At 33.7% G+C, this 15,889-nt stretch overlaps 1 protein-coding gene across 2 annotated transcripts; it reads right to left on the bottom strand.

The window, feature by feature from the left end:
• Positions 1-7,683: 7,683 nt before the first annotated feature.
• Positions 7,684-11,041, bottom strand: LOC131932640 (DNA damage-inducible transcript 4-like protein). Of its 2 annotated transcripts, XR_009384703.1 has the most exons (3): positions 10,906-11,041; positions 7,966-9,715; positions 7,684-7,815 (listed from the first exon to the last, which is right to left on the bottom strand). XR_009384703.1 is itself a non-coding variant. In XM_059289610.1 (2 exons), exons 1-2 carry the CDS (start codon positions 11,039-11,041, stop codon positions 9,213-9,215), a joined length of 639 nt encoding a protein of 212 aa, XP_059145593.1. In that variant the 3' UTR covers positions 7,684-9,212. The 2 variants fall into 2 exon arrangements, 1 of the variants encoding a protein (XP_059145593.1); XM_059289610.1 differs by having other exon boundaries at positions 7,684-9,715.
• Between the last annotated feature and the right edge of the window lie 4,848 nt (positions 11,042-15,889).

Below are 15,889 nucleotides of genomic sequence, written 5' to 3'. Positions count from 1 at the left end.
GATTACACATACTATTGTGAAATTTTGGGTCCATTGAAAACACTAAATTTAATGCACCAAATCCCCCAAAATTTGGTGTTTTTAACGGACCCAAAATTTGAAAATTCATCGTAAATCAATTGGAAGATATAAACTTAATTTTTTTTAGCTGAGTACCCCAAAATATGATAGAAAATTAAGAATTCATTGTTTATCGGGGGTAGGCTCCGGAAAAAAACGGGGAAAAAACTTTTTAATTAATAAGCCTTTTTTATGTATGTGTATATGTATACGTTAGGGTACTTAATGGAAAACATTTGCATGTACCATGAACTCTTCTGAAAATATGGTTGCCTTGGCAAATCAGTAATCAGTAAACGTTTTAATTAAGAAGTTGGTTTTTTTCCTGGAGCCTACCCCCTTAAAATATAATACTTCGTGAAAGGTGGAAATCCTATGAAGATGTTAATTGTTCAAGATGACCGCCATTGTCTTAGTTACCAAGATTTTCCCAACACATGATTTTTAATGAAAACATATACGAATGTACCTTTTAAAAGCTGTTTAGAAAAATTTGTTTGCCCTCTAGTATTAAGAAGTGTTTTTTTTTTACTGGAATCTACCCGCTTAAATTTCAAAGTGTGTTGAAATTTTGTTGACTGACAATCTCGTCCATCTGACCAAAAAAAAAAAAAAAAATCTACGAACATTTGTCAAAAATTTGATTATAAAAGATGTTAAAACCATGAACATGTTTAAAAAAATTTTAGCAAAATAATCTACTTTCTTTTTAAGCACATAATATTTACAACATTGATGCCAAAATATCATAAATTATCAACTTATGCATTCTAACTAATTATTTCTTTATTATGTATGTTGCCATAAAAAATTATATAAATACATTCCATTTGAAAGTCGTGGTCTTTAATGTTCAGAAAGAAAACGGGATTGAAATATCTTATGATCTGTTTGATGCATTATTTCTGTGATAATTTTTTTTTCTATTTATATGCAAGCTCAAATAAGTAAAAAAAATGTATTGTGTAAAGAATTTAATTTTATTGTTGTAACATCAGCACGTTTATAAAATAATAATAAGAATGTGCTTATAAGATCAAAATATTTTTAACCAACAGTTTTTGTTTAATCTACTTTTACCACATTTTAAAAACGTTATTTTATTATAGAATTCTGCAATTTATTATTATTATCAAATTAAGCTTTGTTATAAAATTGAACTTAATTAAATTAATTTTACTTCTGGACCAGAAATAGCTTTAAGGTAAGGTGTGTAAAATTTCTTGATAAATTAAATTACAAACAACTTTAAAGATGTTATTAAATATCATTTTACCCCTTTAAATAACTTTAAAGCCTAACGATGCATCTTTATTAGATGCAGAAATTGTATACAATAAACTTTCCTTTGTACATATTAGCAGATTTGCTAAAGAATTTTTTTACTTTATTTTCTCTCTTGCTTTACATGTAACTTTTAAACGATCATTTTAAAAATAATTTTCTATATTAGCTTTGCATTTGTTGATGAATTCATTCATTGACGAAGATAAAATGTCTTGCACTTGATAAATATGCTATTTATAATTAATGTATTGCACTACTTTAATCAAACCCTTAGTTTCCAATTGATTTAATGATCTTGAGTATGCTAAAAAAGTGTCTGATAATCGATTGAGCGCTAAAACAACTAAATTAAAATTCATGATCGTGTTCAGAGTTTCTTCAAGGCATCTCTTCGCCCCCCCCCCCCCCACCCACCCCCAAAGAAAGTCTACAGCCCTCCCCCCATACTTTTACGAGTGTCCGCCCCCCCCCCCCCACGGGAAATATTGTCCATCCCCTACCCCCTAAAATATCAAGTGCCCCCACCCCACCCCCGGAGAAAAAAGTTTGGAAAAAACACTGATCAAGTTGGTTATATGTATATTTAAATATTTTTATTATATAAATTAGAATCTTTACACACATATTTATTTATTATAATGGCCTTCTTTACTTTTGTTAAATTAATTATAACTAAGATGATTTCAATCTGTAAAAGATCTGAACAACGTATGACTCATTATGTTGTTCAGATGTATGTTTGTTTATGGGTGCCTGCATGTTTTGTTGCAGGGAAGTTACTCTGTCATGAAGTGAATACACACACACATATTTACATTATGCCTGTAACAACTAGAGATTCACTTAAAATTATAATAATAGCTTAATTCAAAATATGTAAGTATCTAAAAATGTATATTACTTAAATTTTTGAATAGATAATTTCATTAAGGTATTAGCAGTGGCGTAGCGAGGTCGGGTGTCACCCGGTGCGGCACTTAATGGTGTCACCCCCTAGAGGCAAACTTTCGATTTTGCAACCCCCCCCCCCCTCTCAAACTTTTAATTTGCACCCCAACCCCCCTAAAGTTGTTATCTATATATTTTGCTATTTTTTGCCTTGGTGTTAACCCCTTAAATGGTGTCACCCGGTGCGTTCCGCACCACCACCCCCCCTCCACCTCGCTACGCCTCTGGGTATTAGTATCAGGTATGGGAGGAGTAGATCTATGGATTGCTACTTCGAAAACTTAAAAGCCATGTTAATCCACTATGATGCTACATCCAGGCGTTTATGGATCACTATGCCACAAATTTATAAGTCATATTAAGCCAAAATGTTGCTGAACCAGAAGTGTTAGTATCACTTGCTACACATTAAAAACTATGTTAACACACCTTGTTACCCATCCATCTGTGATTATATAACTGCTTACAAAATTTATATACGTTAAATATAGGTAGCATATGCTTAGTACTATTTAAAATTAATAATTTATGCTACTTTTCTAGTATTTGTGTTCAAATTATCTAGACGTTAATTTTGTTTTTTCTGTATAAATTGTTATGCAAATGTTGGTAATATAAACATGAAAATACAAAAAATTCATGTATTTTCGTTATTATTTTTTGTTTTAGACTAATTTTATTCAGTCATTTTTCAATGTGTGCTTTAATGATAAAAGTTTCAAGCATTTTTATTTTATTTTACTCTAATTTTAAAAAAAATAATTTAACATACTTTCTACTTAATGTATCTTATAAATATATCTCAAATATTTGATTATTGTAATTATCCTAGCTCTAGTAAAAAAAAAATCTCATTCATAATTGATTTTTTTTTTCTTCACTGTAAAATTCTCAACTAATTTTTCTAAGATGAGGATGGTTCAGTCATTACTTTTTAAGTCATAGTTGTTCAGTCATTGTTTATAAGTCATACTTTGGTGTATCTTTTATTGTTGGGATTGATTAGGCACACTTTCTTGATCTAATGAAAAAGGAAATAATATTTTTAGTCTTCTTCTATTTGTACTACTTTAGTTAACTGTGAAAACATAACACAAATAAATCCAATGTAGCCTTTATGTGTCACTTTTAACAATTGTGATTTTTTAGGTAAAAATGTGATTGCCTTTGTGATCAAAATAGTATTTTTTTCTTTATAGACAAAATACCATTTAAGATTAATTTTATGCTGATTCTCTAAAACTTAAGGAGTAAAGGAGTGTACATAATTTAGACTACCATATTAAACTTGAAGTCAATCTTCAAAACATGTATTCTATGTCAGTGGCGTAGTGAGGTCGGGTGTCACCCGGTGCTGCACTTAATGGTGTCACCCCCCAGTGGGGCATAGCGACCCTTCCTGGGGACAAACTTTCAATTTTCGATTTGCACCCCCCTCAAACTTTCGATTTGCACCCCCATCCCTCGAACTTGTAATTTGCACCTCTTAAAAGACTATTTATTACTCGAATTAATCACTTAATTAAGTAGAATTATCATTTTTCTCTATATATTTTGCTATTTTTTGCCTTGGTGTCACCCCCTAAATGGTGTCACCCGGTAAGGTCCGCACCCCCCGCCCCCCCCCCTCGCTACGCCCCTGTTCTATGTTTAGTAAGTTATTGTTATTCAGTTAAAGGTCAAATATAGTTTGGTGATACTGATACACTAGTACTTAAGTATAAAGCAACTTTCACATCGATTTTATGTTGTGGAATGAGACTGGAGATTATAAGAACCAGTGCCATTAGAAATAGGTCTTTAAAGCTCCTATCGAATTTCTACCATACAGTAACTGGCAATGATTAGCTGGTTATCTTGTCCCTTGATTTCATTAAAATAGAGCTAGTCACTAAATTTTTACAGAGATGTGAGGAAGTGGAGTTAGTCAATACCTTCAGAGCTGAAGTTCAGTCTAATGCAGCAACAGAATAATTATATGACTCTAATTTCACATGCTAAAATTAAAGGGACAGTATTTTTTTATGGCATGTTCTGGCTAATTTGTCTTACCACACTCTTGTATACATTCAAAATTTCTCTGTTACTGTACTTAATTGATTAAAATATTTTTTTTTTACATTTCTCCCACTCTTACAATAAAATTAAGTTATAATATAAAATTTTGACCTAGTAGTACACATTTCTCATTTTTTATTGAACGTTATAGCTGGTTTAACAAGTCTGTTAAAATATCTCTTAGTAGCACCTGATAGCTTTTTGAACTAGCACTAGAACTATTGATATAGGATGTAAGAATTCCACTGTAAGACAAATTTATATTTCATATTTAAGATACTTTACTTTTTAAATCTGTTGTCTAATTGAAAAATTGTACTTTCATTTTGTTGAATAAAAAAGATTGATAAATAATAATTTGATTATTTTCTTCCTGTTGTGTTTCTTTAAACATAAAAACAACAATATTGAACTAGTTCAAATGTGGGGAATCTATAGTGAGAAATGAATTAACTCTACTTCATCCGCCCCATGTGTTGGGGAAAAGATGAAATAGAGAAAAAATCAACTTCATAGTTAGGCCTATTGTGTTTGTTAAAATGTGAACGACATCCGAGCTAATTTGTCATTGTTCTGTAGCTTAATTATGGTAGAATCTTAATCAAAGAAATGGAACGTGGTCAATGGTAGAGTGTTTAACTGCTAACCAGGGGCGGAACTACCATACCGCCAGACCCCGCAATGCGGGGGGGGGGGGGGGGGCCAGGACGTTTAGGGGCCCAGTTCCGACCAAAAAACAACTAATTTTTTGTTCAAAAATTATGTTTTTCATGCATCTTAAAAGTGGTTTTGTAAAAAAAACAACAAAAAAAAAAACAGGTCTACTATAGCAGAGATTGTTGCGTAGAAAAATATTTTAAAAGCTACAAGAGCTATAGTTTGAAAGGTAGGTAAACATTCACACTACTTCCAAGCCTTACTGCCCTTCTTTAAAATAGGGATGCCCACGAAGCTCATTTAAATAGTTTTGTACTATGTATATTAAAAAGCAATTAATTCTCTGAATTGTTACTTAAATAAGACGTACTATACAATAGTATGGCTATAAAAATCAATGTTATCAAAATTGATATTATAAAAGCCAAAAATGAAAAAAATAAACATAACGCGAGAAACCATTCACGAGTCAAGCTAACGTCTTTATATATTTTTGATCAGCATACATATGATACTTTTCAAACTCAAACTGAGTGTGGACTAAATTTTTCTGTTTGATTTCTAGTTCCGCCACTGCTGCTAACACAGAAGTCTAGAGCAGGGGTCGGCAACCCGCGGCTCGCGAGCCGCATGCGGCTCTTTTGATGTCCAGTTGCGGCTCTTCAGCTCCATTCACAAATATTAATAATTATTTTATTTTATTTCCAAAACTCATAAAATTATTAGTTTATATATATATATATATATATATATATATATATATATATATATATATATATATATATATATATATATATATATATATATATATAGTATGATATTTGTTTAGGATTATATATATATACTAAACAAATATACTATTGACATAAAATGTTTGTGGCTCTTTAAAAACCGGGTAATGTTGTAAATTGTAACTTTTGGCTCTTTCGCCTGAAAAGGTTGCCGACCCCTGGTCTAGAGTTCAGATCCCAGGCTGGAACCTGTTTGACATCCCTGAGTCCACCCAGCTCTGATGGATACCTGACTCACGTTAAGCACCCCAAAAGTCAAAAGCTGAATTAAACTGAATTAATATCTATAAAAAATTTAATTTAAGTCCTAAACAAGTTAATAAAAAGTCTAGTGACAATTTAAGCGCAATTTCCTTATGTTATCTAAAAATAGATAGTGATCAAGTTTGTTTTTTAAAAATGTGAAAAAATGATTAGGCCTAGCGAAACAAAACCTTGTAATTGTAACTCCCTATCACTCTCATATAAATTATAAATAAATTAATAGGGTACAAAAATAACGTTTGAATTAATAAGTAAATACGTTAATTTTGCGCTAAAAAAAGACAACTATATTAACCTATATCAACGAAAATAGTTTTATTTTAACGAGTAGGCCTACACGATGCTCAGTTTAAAAAGTAAATATCATCCTAGGCCTACACGATGCTCAGTTTAAATGTTCTTAATTAATTTTTTGTGACCGAACGAAAGGCTATTTTTGAAAATTTTCTTCGGCAATATTGTTCTAAATTATGGCAAGAATCGATTGGTAAATGTTTCAAGTCGCTAAATGGTCTGGTTGCCAAAAACTGCATTTTTTCGAGGTTTTTTTTGGCTTTTCCGGGAAATCCAGGAAGGAATTCCGGGAATTTTTTTGGCCCACAATCATCCTCGGAACTTGCTTAACATATTTGCTTTTGGAACTAGTCCTCGATATTGCTTCGTTGAGGAGGAGATACGACTCAAAGTTGCGCACATCCATCCATCCAGAAATGACGAGTTAATAATCGCAATTCCTGTAAGGAAATTGCGCTAAAAAGTATTCCTAGAAGGACCAACAGCTATAACTCTGTAGCTTAAGAAATTTTCATTTGATTTGTTGAGTTATCTACCTTATTATTGTTTGAAATAAGTAATAGGAAATACCGAAAACATCTGTCTAGCTTAATTTAGATAATGTTCAGAATTTGGTTTTGGCAAAATTAATCTGCTAATTAAAGAGAATTTTTTTTTTATACAGGGTTACTGCCAAAGCACACATGGCCTGTTAGGTTGGACAGGCTTACTTTTAGCAGAAACTGTCCATTATAGGACAAATACGTTTGGTGAATCCCCTACTGTGGCAACTTCAACTACAAGACTTGGGGAAGCTTCTGATTTAAACCTCTTCAGTTATCTCTACACACCCTGCCAAATCACAAAAGTACAGAAAAAAAAAATGGGTTTGTAGTATCAAATAAACCCAGAGTAAAAGTTGATTAAATTTCTTACATTGGCTACCTGACTGTTGAGATAGAAATGTTCATGAATTCATGTAACACTGAATATTGTTCACTACATTATCATACATCCAGAGATAATGGATGCACCCAGAGAAGTGAAATCCTCATGGAGTGTACCGTGACTATCCAAAAAGAGATCACAGTTTGACCATGCATCTGGATCTCTCTCAACCTTCACCGGTCATGTCCAACAGAACACAAAGCTTTAGGTTTGGTACAAACTTGTTACAGAAGTTGCCAAAATGGCACCAGAATTTGTAGTCCTATCACTTAAAGGATTTTAATCCTGAATTAGTTTTCTTTCCTAGACGGGTTGTATCACAAGCTGATTGTTTAAACTCTTGGCTTTGTTTTATTATTAATACAATACACAACATCAATAACAATAGTCAAACCAGTCTGATAAAAATTAATTTATTGCTTTATAATTTCACATTTGAATACATGTATCCATAAGTTATCAAGCTGTATAATACATCTAGTAAACCTTACACACCATTATCACTCTAAAACTCAACAGCTAATCTTACCTCACTCTAAAACTCAACAGCTAATCTTACCTCACTCTAAAACTCAACAGCTAATCTTACCTCACTCTAAAACTCAACAGCTAATCTTACCTCACTCTAAAACTCAACAGCTAATCTTTCCTCACTCTAAAACTCAACAGCTAATCTTACCTCACTCTAAAACACAGAAGTTAATCTTTCCTCACTCTAAAACACAGAAGTTAATCTTTCCTCACCCTAAAACTCAACAGCTAATCTCTCCTCACTCTAAAACACAGAAGTTAATCTTTCCTCACCCTAACTCAACAGCTAATCTTTCCTCATTCTGTATAAACTTGGAGTAATAAAAAAACCCATTATCAAGTTCATTAACGACAAGCGTGGTAAGTGATGGGATAACTGTCTTGTAATCAACATTCATATAAAAACATATTTCAAATGTGAGAGTACATGAAATGAGGGAGGATGATATATTATACAAACTTTACAATCCCTCCTCCCCTCTCAGTAGCAGCTTTAAATATTAAAATATAAATTATCACAGGCGACGTATTGAATCAAGTCAAACATCAACGAAACTCCACTTCAAAACATATATACGTGAAGGTTTCAAATTCAGGCATAAAAACATTTTAAAACTTGTAGTAGATTTTAACAGTGAAATATCTTACAAAATATGCTTTTACTTAATTTAAAACATCTTTCAACATCAAGAAAGATGTATACACAGTCAGTTAAGGCAGATTTTCACAAAGCCAAAATAATTTTATCAGTCTACATTGGAAAAGTGATTAAAAAATTATGAATATTTTAGTTCTTTTTATTTTTGAGATTCTGTAACTCTCTCATGTAACGTGCAAAGAGTTATGGGCGCACAGAAAAATGAACTAGAAATATAGTCACTGAAACACATCTGTAAAACCACAATCAATAAAAGGGTTTATTAATGCAATTTAACCAATTGTCTAATTGTTGTTTTCTCTCATTTGTTAAAATAATATGGCACACTAAAGTTCAGAAAGTGATCAATGCTAAAAAAAATTTACAGCAAAGAATTAAAAGATGTAGGAACATATCTATCAGATAAAAAATTGGACAACCTACACAAAGGAAAACATTCTATAATAATACTGTGATTGTCATTTAAATCTTTTTTGGAGTTCTTACACACTTTTAAAAACTAAAATTAAAAACCTTAAACATGTTGAATATAAAAAAATAATTAAACTTGAAAGAATGAAAAAAGGCATGAACAAAAAAGCAATACAAAACAATTAAAATCAAATGAAACTTGAATTTGAAAATACGTTAAAATTCGGAACTTCAAAAAGCAATAGAAATAGAAAGCATTGTTTTTTGTAGAAGTATTCTACAATTGTTGAAAAAATAATAATTGCACATTCCCGCCACTTTAAAACTTAGGATTTGTCAGTACGAATGTTATATGTTTTCTGTTCAATTTGCCGATATAATCTTCTCTTCTCTAACTGATAGGCTGAGCAAAGAATTTTGGGCATAGAGGTCCAGTGTGTGTTTTGAATGCAGCTTTTGATAGTGAGGTAAACTTTTTGTAATTTCCTCCAGCCTCTGTTGTCTTCTTTTAAAGTCAGGTAGATCTCAAAGGTGGGGGGTATCAGCGGGTTGCCCAGAATAGTTGCTAGCTTATTGGCTTTGTTCTTTTCCTCTAGCAGAATGTATATAGCACAACCTTTCACTCCACATGGCTCTGCCGTTGACATACGAAGAACATCTTGTGAAATACGTGAAATTAAGTCTGAAGGAAATATGATTTTACAACACTTTTCTTTTTCACATGACTCTTTGATGGCAGTCTCGATTTCTTTTTGAACTGCCTGGCATGTCTGAAACTCACAAGTGTCATGGAAGTCCCCATAGCTATTCATGTTTGGGTCTTTTTCATCTGTGAAAAATAGAAAATTATATTATTATTTTTTAAATTAAGGTACACATTTGAAATGATTTTTTACTTTCTAAAATGCCTATCAGTCAGTAACTCTAATATTTATGTACAGTATAAAACAATTTTAAGGTTATTAAAATTTAATAATTTAAGCACAAATACTCAAGCAAAAGTGATTCAAACAGGCCGAAGATTAAGAACATATAATCTAAGTTGCAGGTTAAACTTTTAAAACTTACTTAACTCTGGGATGAGGTACTGTTTAGTAACCACGTTAAAGGCTTATTAAAATGTTTAAAAATTTAGGAAAACAAAAATAATTTGTATTTAGCCTAATATTATTTATACCTAAATCTAGATCTAGTAGTAGTGAATGCTGGTCTTTATAAAAATAATTAGATGTAGATTAAGCGTTTTGCTACAAAGGGTCCACTCGAAATATCGCTCTGAACATCTCTAGATCTAGTCTAGATCTAGTACTACTAGTAGTAGATTCTAGAATCTACATCAAACTTCCACTAATCACCAAGATCTAATCTAGTATTATCTAGTAAAGTTCTACAGGACTAAGCTAGTAAATAGTAATACTATAGTTACTAATAGTATAGTAATAGTATGCTGTAGACTGTAGAGGCATTTAGATAATATTAAGATTAGGCCTAGGCCTATAATTAATTATTAATTAAGTAGGCCCTAGGCCAGGCCAAAGATAATAGGCCTATAATTAATTTTAACTTTAGTTAGATCTAGATCTAGAATCTGGACTAGATCTAGAATTCTAGATCTAGTAAGTAAGGTTGCATTTCAACTAGATCTAGATCTAGATTAGCTACTAGATCTAAATCTAAATTCTAGATCTATTACTTACTAACTTAGTGGAGTATTACTATTATTAAGTATTAGGGCCTATTAGGCTATTGTAACTAATCTAGAATCTAGATCTAGATTAGATAGATCTTCTAGTCTAGAAATACTAGAATCCCAATCGTCTAGAATCTAATAATAATCTAGAATTCTAGATCTAGAATAGATCTAGATCTAGAATAGATATAGATTCTAGATCCTAGATCTCTAGTCTAGATTCTAGAGATCTAGCACTAGACTCTACTCTACTCTAGAATACTCTAGATCTAGAATCTAGATCTAGATTCTAGATCTAGATCTAGATTACATCAATATTTTTAACTCACCTAACTTAGACTTGTGTTTTTCGTGTTCGAAATCTGTTTCAATTATCAAAGAATAGTCAGGTCCAGCTTTAGTGCCAACTATCAATGACTTCATCGCTGATTTTAATCTGTTGGTCAAAGTCTCAACGTCGATCATTTTGGTATGAAGAAGTGAAGCCGGTCAGCTGATTCAATGTAATGCGGAAATGCTGTGGGGGTGTGTTTCGATGTCACCAAATTTAGTCACACAGCTAGGCCTACTCAAAACTCAATGAACCCTGAAGTGCATTACAATCCTATCTTAGAAGACGCAGTTTATATCCTGGCTGAGCGTACGTATACTTTATATAGCAGCTTAATACTGCTGATTAGTGTCACGAAGCTTCTTATTTGCATATATAGTGTAGCTCTCCGTTTCGAGAACGTAGCCTGTCCCAAATTTCACACAACAACCAATCACAGAGTCGCGTTGTGGACAACAATGAACTAGGCCTACCTAGCCTACGCTTTTTTTTTTCCGCGGACGATGTCGCTTGTGACATTTGAGTTGAAATAGTTTCTTTCTCTCTCTTCTTGTGAATATATATATATATATATATATATATATATATATATATATATATATATATATATTAATGTGGATATGGATAATTAAGATATAGATCTAGATATAGATCTAGATAAAACCAAGTAGGACTACAGTCTTTAAAACGAGTACTTGTAGGGCAATGCCAATGTTGTTCTTTACTAGATCTAGACTAGATTCAAATAATGGGACATACAGACGCTAAAGCTAAAGTCTCTTATATTAAGTTAAGATGTTATTTATATTCATATTTGGTGTTATAGATCTACATATTATAGAATAGGTGTATAACAAAAACATACGTCACATCAATAAAACACAAAATAACAGAATTCTCAATTATACTCATTGACCAGAACCTGTTAGAATTTCTATTTTATTATTTTTGTTCCACCCATTGCTTCAATATCGGAGGTCTGTGGCGATAATATTGTCTTATGTGACAAAATTTACCTTGGTGACAAGAGTGGTGGTGGTGGAGGTGGGGGGGGGGGGGGTAATTAGGGGGTGGGATGACAACCAGATTTCTTTGACATAAAAATATCCACGTCAACTCTTCTTTCAGGGTGTTAGGCTTTGTTTGAAAATGTCCCGAAATCTACATTTAAATTATTTTGTTCCGGTCTAAATATAGCCATGAGAAATAATAATTAGACTCTGTAGGTAACTTAGCCGCAGGTGATTTGTAGTCACGATGAATGTGGAAATAGCTCATCGATGTACAAATAGCTCATCGATGTACAAATAGCTATTCGATGACTTGTAGCAACAGATGCACGGGTCACACTGGGAAAATCAAACATACCGAATGAGTCAGTACAAAAAATAGATTCAGAAATTCCAGGCTTATTCATATTGTTTATTTAGTAATCGAACAACCTGTACAAAAATCAGTTTTTAACGCATTGCTTAAATTTATTTAAAACAACTTCGCTCAAATTAAAGCCTTTTAATGTTCTAAAGATTGGAAATATTAATGTAAGCTTACCTGTAAGCCGCCAGACTACCCAGGATTTGTAAGCTGACCTAGATGTGTAAGCAGTAGGTGATATATACATAAACCTACTTAAGATATTTCGTCTGAGCCATGATGACAATGGTATATCATAGACAGTGTCACACTTGAACATCATAGACAGTCTCACACTTGTACATAATAGACAGTCTCACACTTGTACATCATAGTCACAGTCTCACACTTGTACATCATAGACAGTCTCACACTTGTACATCATAGACAGTCTCACACTTGTACATCATATACAGTCTCACACTTGTACATCATAGACAGTCTCACACTTGTACACCATAGACAGTCTCACACGTGTACATCATAGACAGTCTCACACTTGTACATCATAGACAGTCTCACACTTGTACATCATAGACAGTCTCACACTTGTACATCATAGACACAGTCTCACACGTGTACATCATAGACAGTCTCACACTTGTACATCATATACAGTCTCACACTTGTACATCATAGACAGTCTCACACTTGTACACCATAGACAGTCTCACACTTGTACATCATAGACAGTCTCACACTTGTACATCATATACAGTCTCACACTTGTACATCATAGACAGTCTCACACTTGTACATCATATACAGTCTCACACTTGTACATCATAGACAGTCTCACACTTGTACATCATATACAGTCTCACACTTGTACATCATAGACAGTCTCACACTTGTACATCATAGACAGTCTCACACTTGTACATCATAGACAGTCTCACACTTGTACATCATATACAGTCTCACACTTGTACATCATAGACAGTCTCACACTTGTACATCATATACAGTCTCACACTTGTACATCATATACAGTCTCACACTTGTACATCATAGACAGTCTCACACTTGTACATCATAGACACAGTCTCACACGTGTACATCATAGACAGTCTCACACTTGTACATCATATACAGTCTCACACTTGTACATCATAGACAGTCTCACACTTGTACACCATAGACAGTCTCACACTTGTACATCATAGACAGTCTCACACTTGTACATCATATACAGTCTCACACTTGTACATCATAGACAGTCTCACACTTGTACATCATAGACAGTCTCACACTTGTACATCATAGACAGTCTCACACTTGTACATCATATACAGTCTCACACTTGTACATCATAGACAGTCTCACACTTGTACATCATAGACAGTCTCACACTTGTACATCATAGACAGTCTCACACTTGTACATCATAGACAGTCTCACACTTGTACATCATAGACAGTCTCACACTTGTACATCATAGACACAGTCTCACACTTGTACATCATAGACATGGACTCAAACTTGTACATCATAGACAGTCTCACACTTGTACATCATAGACATGGACTCAAACTTGTACACCATAGACAAGTTCTGACAATTGTACACCAAATACTGCCCCAAACATGTTTATCATAGAGTCTGTCTTTATCCCAGCATAAAGCCACGACGTAAACTAACAGAGCCATCTGATGACGTCATGTTTTTTGCGGCCCTGTCAGGCCCAATTATTAACAGCTGATCTGCTGAGCTTGGCCTAGATTCGATACAAACGACATTTAGAATTCTTTTTTCTTTTTTTCCAGCCTTCTATCATTCAGAATGTAACCAAACTGTAGTTAAAAAGTTTAATTAACAAGTTTTGGGGTAAAATTGTTTTATCTAGATTGTTTCTATTAGAGGTATAAAATGTGACATTATTTGATCCTAATAAAACACGGCTTTTATATTTGGTCTTTGATGCGATTATTTGGTCGATGATATTTGGTCTTTGGCGTGATGTATTATACAACTCATACAAAACATGACTCAGAGTGATGCGTCACACACATACACAGACACACACCAGAAAATTGACTCGTATTCTTTTAAGTAAGGCGACGTTGGTAATGGACAACAGGTAATAATACAACAGGCCAGACATAATTAACCGATGCACTTGCCCAATTAGCATTACCTTGCCTTTTCTGGGTTGTATTATCTTATAGCCTGCCCAAATAGCATTACCTTACTACCTGCAAATAGCATTACCTTACTACCTGCAAATAGCATTACCTTACTACCTGCCCAAATAGCATTACCTTACTACCTGCCCAAATAGCATTACCTTACTACCTGCCCAAATAGCATTACCTTACTACCTGCAAATAGCATTACCTTACTACCTGCAAATAGCATTACCTTACTGCCTGCCCAAATAGCATTACCTTACTACCTGCCCAAATAGCATTACCTTACTACCTGCAAATAGCATTACCTTACTACCTGCAAATAGCATTACCTTACTACCTGCCCAAATAGCATTACCTTACTACCTGCCCAAATAGCATTACCTTACTACCTGCCCAAATAGCATTACCTTACTACCTGCAAATAGCATTACCTTACTACCTGCAAATAGCATTACCTTAACTACCTGCAAATAGCATTACCTTACTACCTGCAAATAGCATTACCTTACTACCTGCCCAAATAGCATTACCTTACTACCTGCCCAAATAGCATTACCTTATAACCTGCCCAAATAGCATTACCTTACTACCTGTCCAAAAAAGCATGACCTTATAACTGTCGGGTATAACCAACTACCTTATGTCTTATTTGCATATTTTCCTACTCTGCAGTAAGTCAACCTACACTAATATCTCACGGACGACTGACGAACTCTGACCTCTATATTTGAAAAGCCCTGCCTATATAAAAGCAATTAAAACGGATTACAAACTGCGTTGTAAAAAATGTCCCCAGATATATATGGCAAAAACAATCGGCATAAACATGTCATGTGATTCTAATGCCACGTGCGACATTAGCAGTTTATGACCTTGAGTTCTGGCCTCGATATCGTTCGCGTATGACCCGTTGCCACACCCCCATAGTAAACACAATACAGGCAGGGGTGATATTTTTTTACGGCGCTTCAGGTGTTCTCTAGTGCTTGAAGGCCGTTACCAATTTACAGTCTCGTGAAGACCTTTACAATTTACAATCACGTGATGGCGTTCACAATTTACAATCACGTGATGACCGTTAACAATACGATGATCTTTACAATTTACAATCACGTGATGACCTTTACAATTTACAATCACGTGATGTTACCCATGTGTTGACCGTAAACAATTTAGAGCCATTGGATCCTTGATTTTAGGAGAACTTGAAGCATTTAGCATCAGAATTGGTTGACCAGGTGTGTGTGTAGGGGGGGGGGGGGGGAAGGGTTGACCAGGTGTGGGGGGGGGGGGGAGGGTTGACCAGGTGTGGGGTGAAAAAAGACCAGGCGTAAATATCTGTTAAAACTGGCTGCAATCGTGTACGTAGACTTAAAATGACTTCTTGGCTTATGTAATTAAAACACGTTTTATTTTGTATTTCTCCTCTTAAGAATT

The sequence above is a fragment of the Physella acuta genome, unplaced genomic scaffold, assembly GCF_028476545.2.
Source record: "Physella acuta isolate Inbredline_101_S28 unplaced genomic scaffold, ASM2847654v3 ptg000011l, whole genome shotgun sequence".
Taxonomy (NCBI): Eukaryota; Metazoa; Mollusca; class Gastropoda; family Physidae; genus Physella; species Physella acuta.
This window is presented reverse-complemented; position numbering and strand designations above follow the sequence as displayed.

Excerpts from the sequence above, each read along its gene's own strand:
- LOC131932640 (XM_059289610.1), bottom strand. The coding sequence starts at position 11,041 with ATGATCGACGTTGAGACTTTGACCAACAGATTAAAATCAGCGATGAAG. Across the intron at positions 9,716-10,905 it reads AAAACACAAGTCTAAGTTAG|ATGAAAAAGACCCAAACATG; the intron begins GTGAGTTAAAAA and ends TATTTTTCACAG.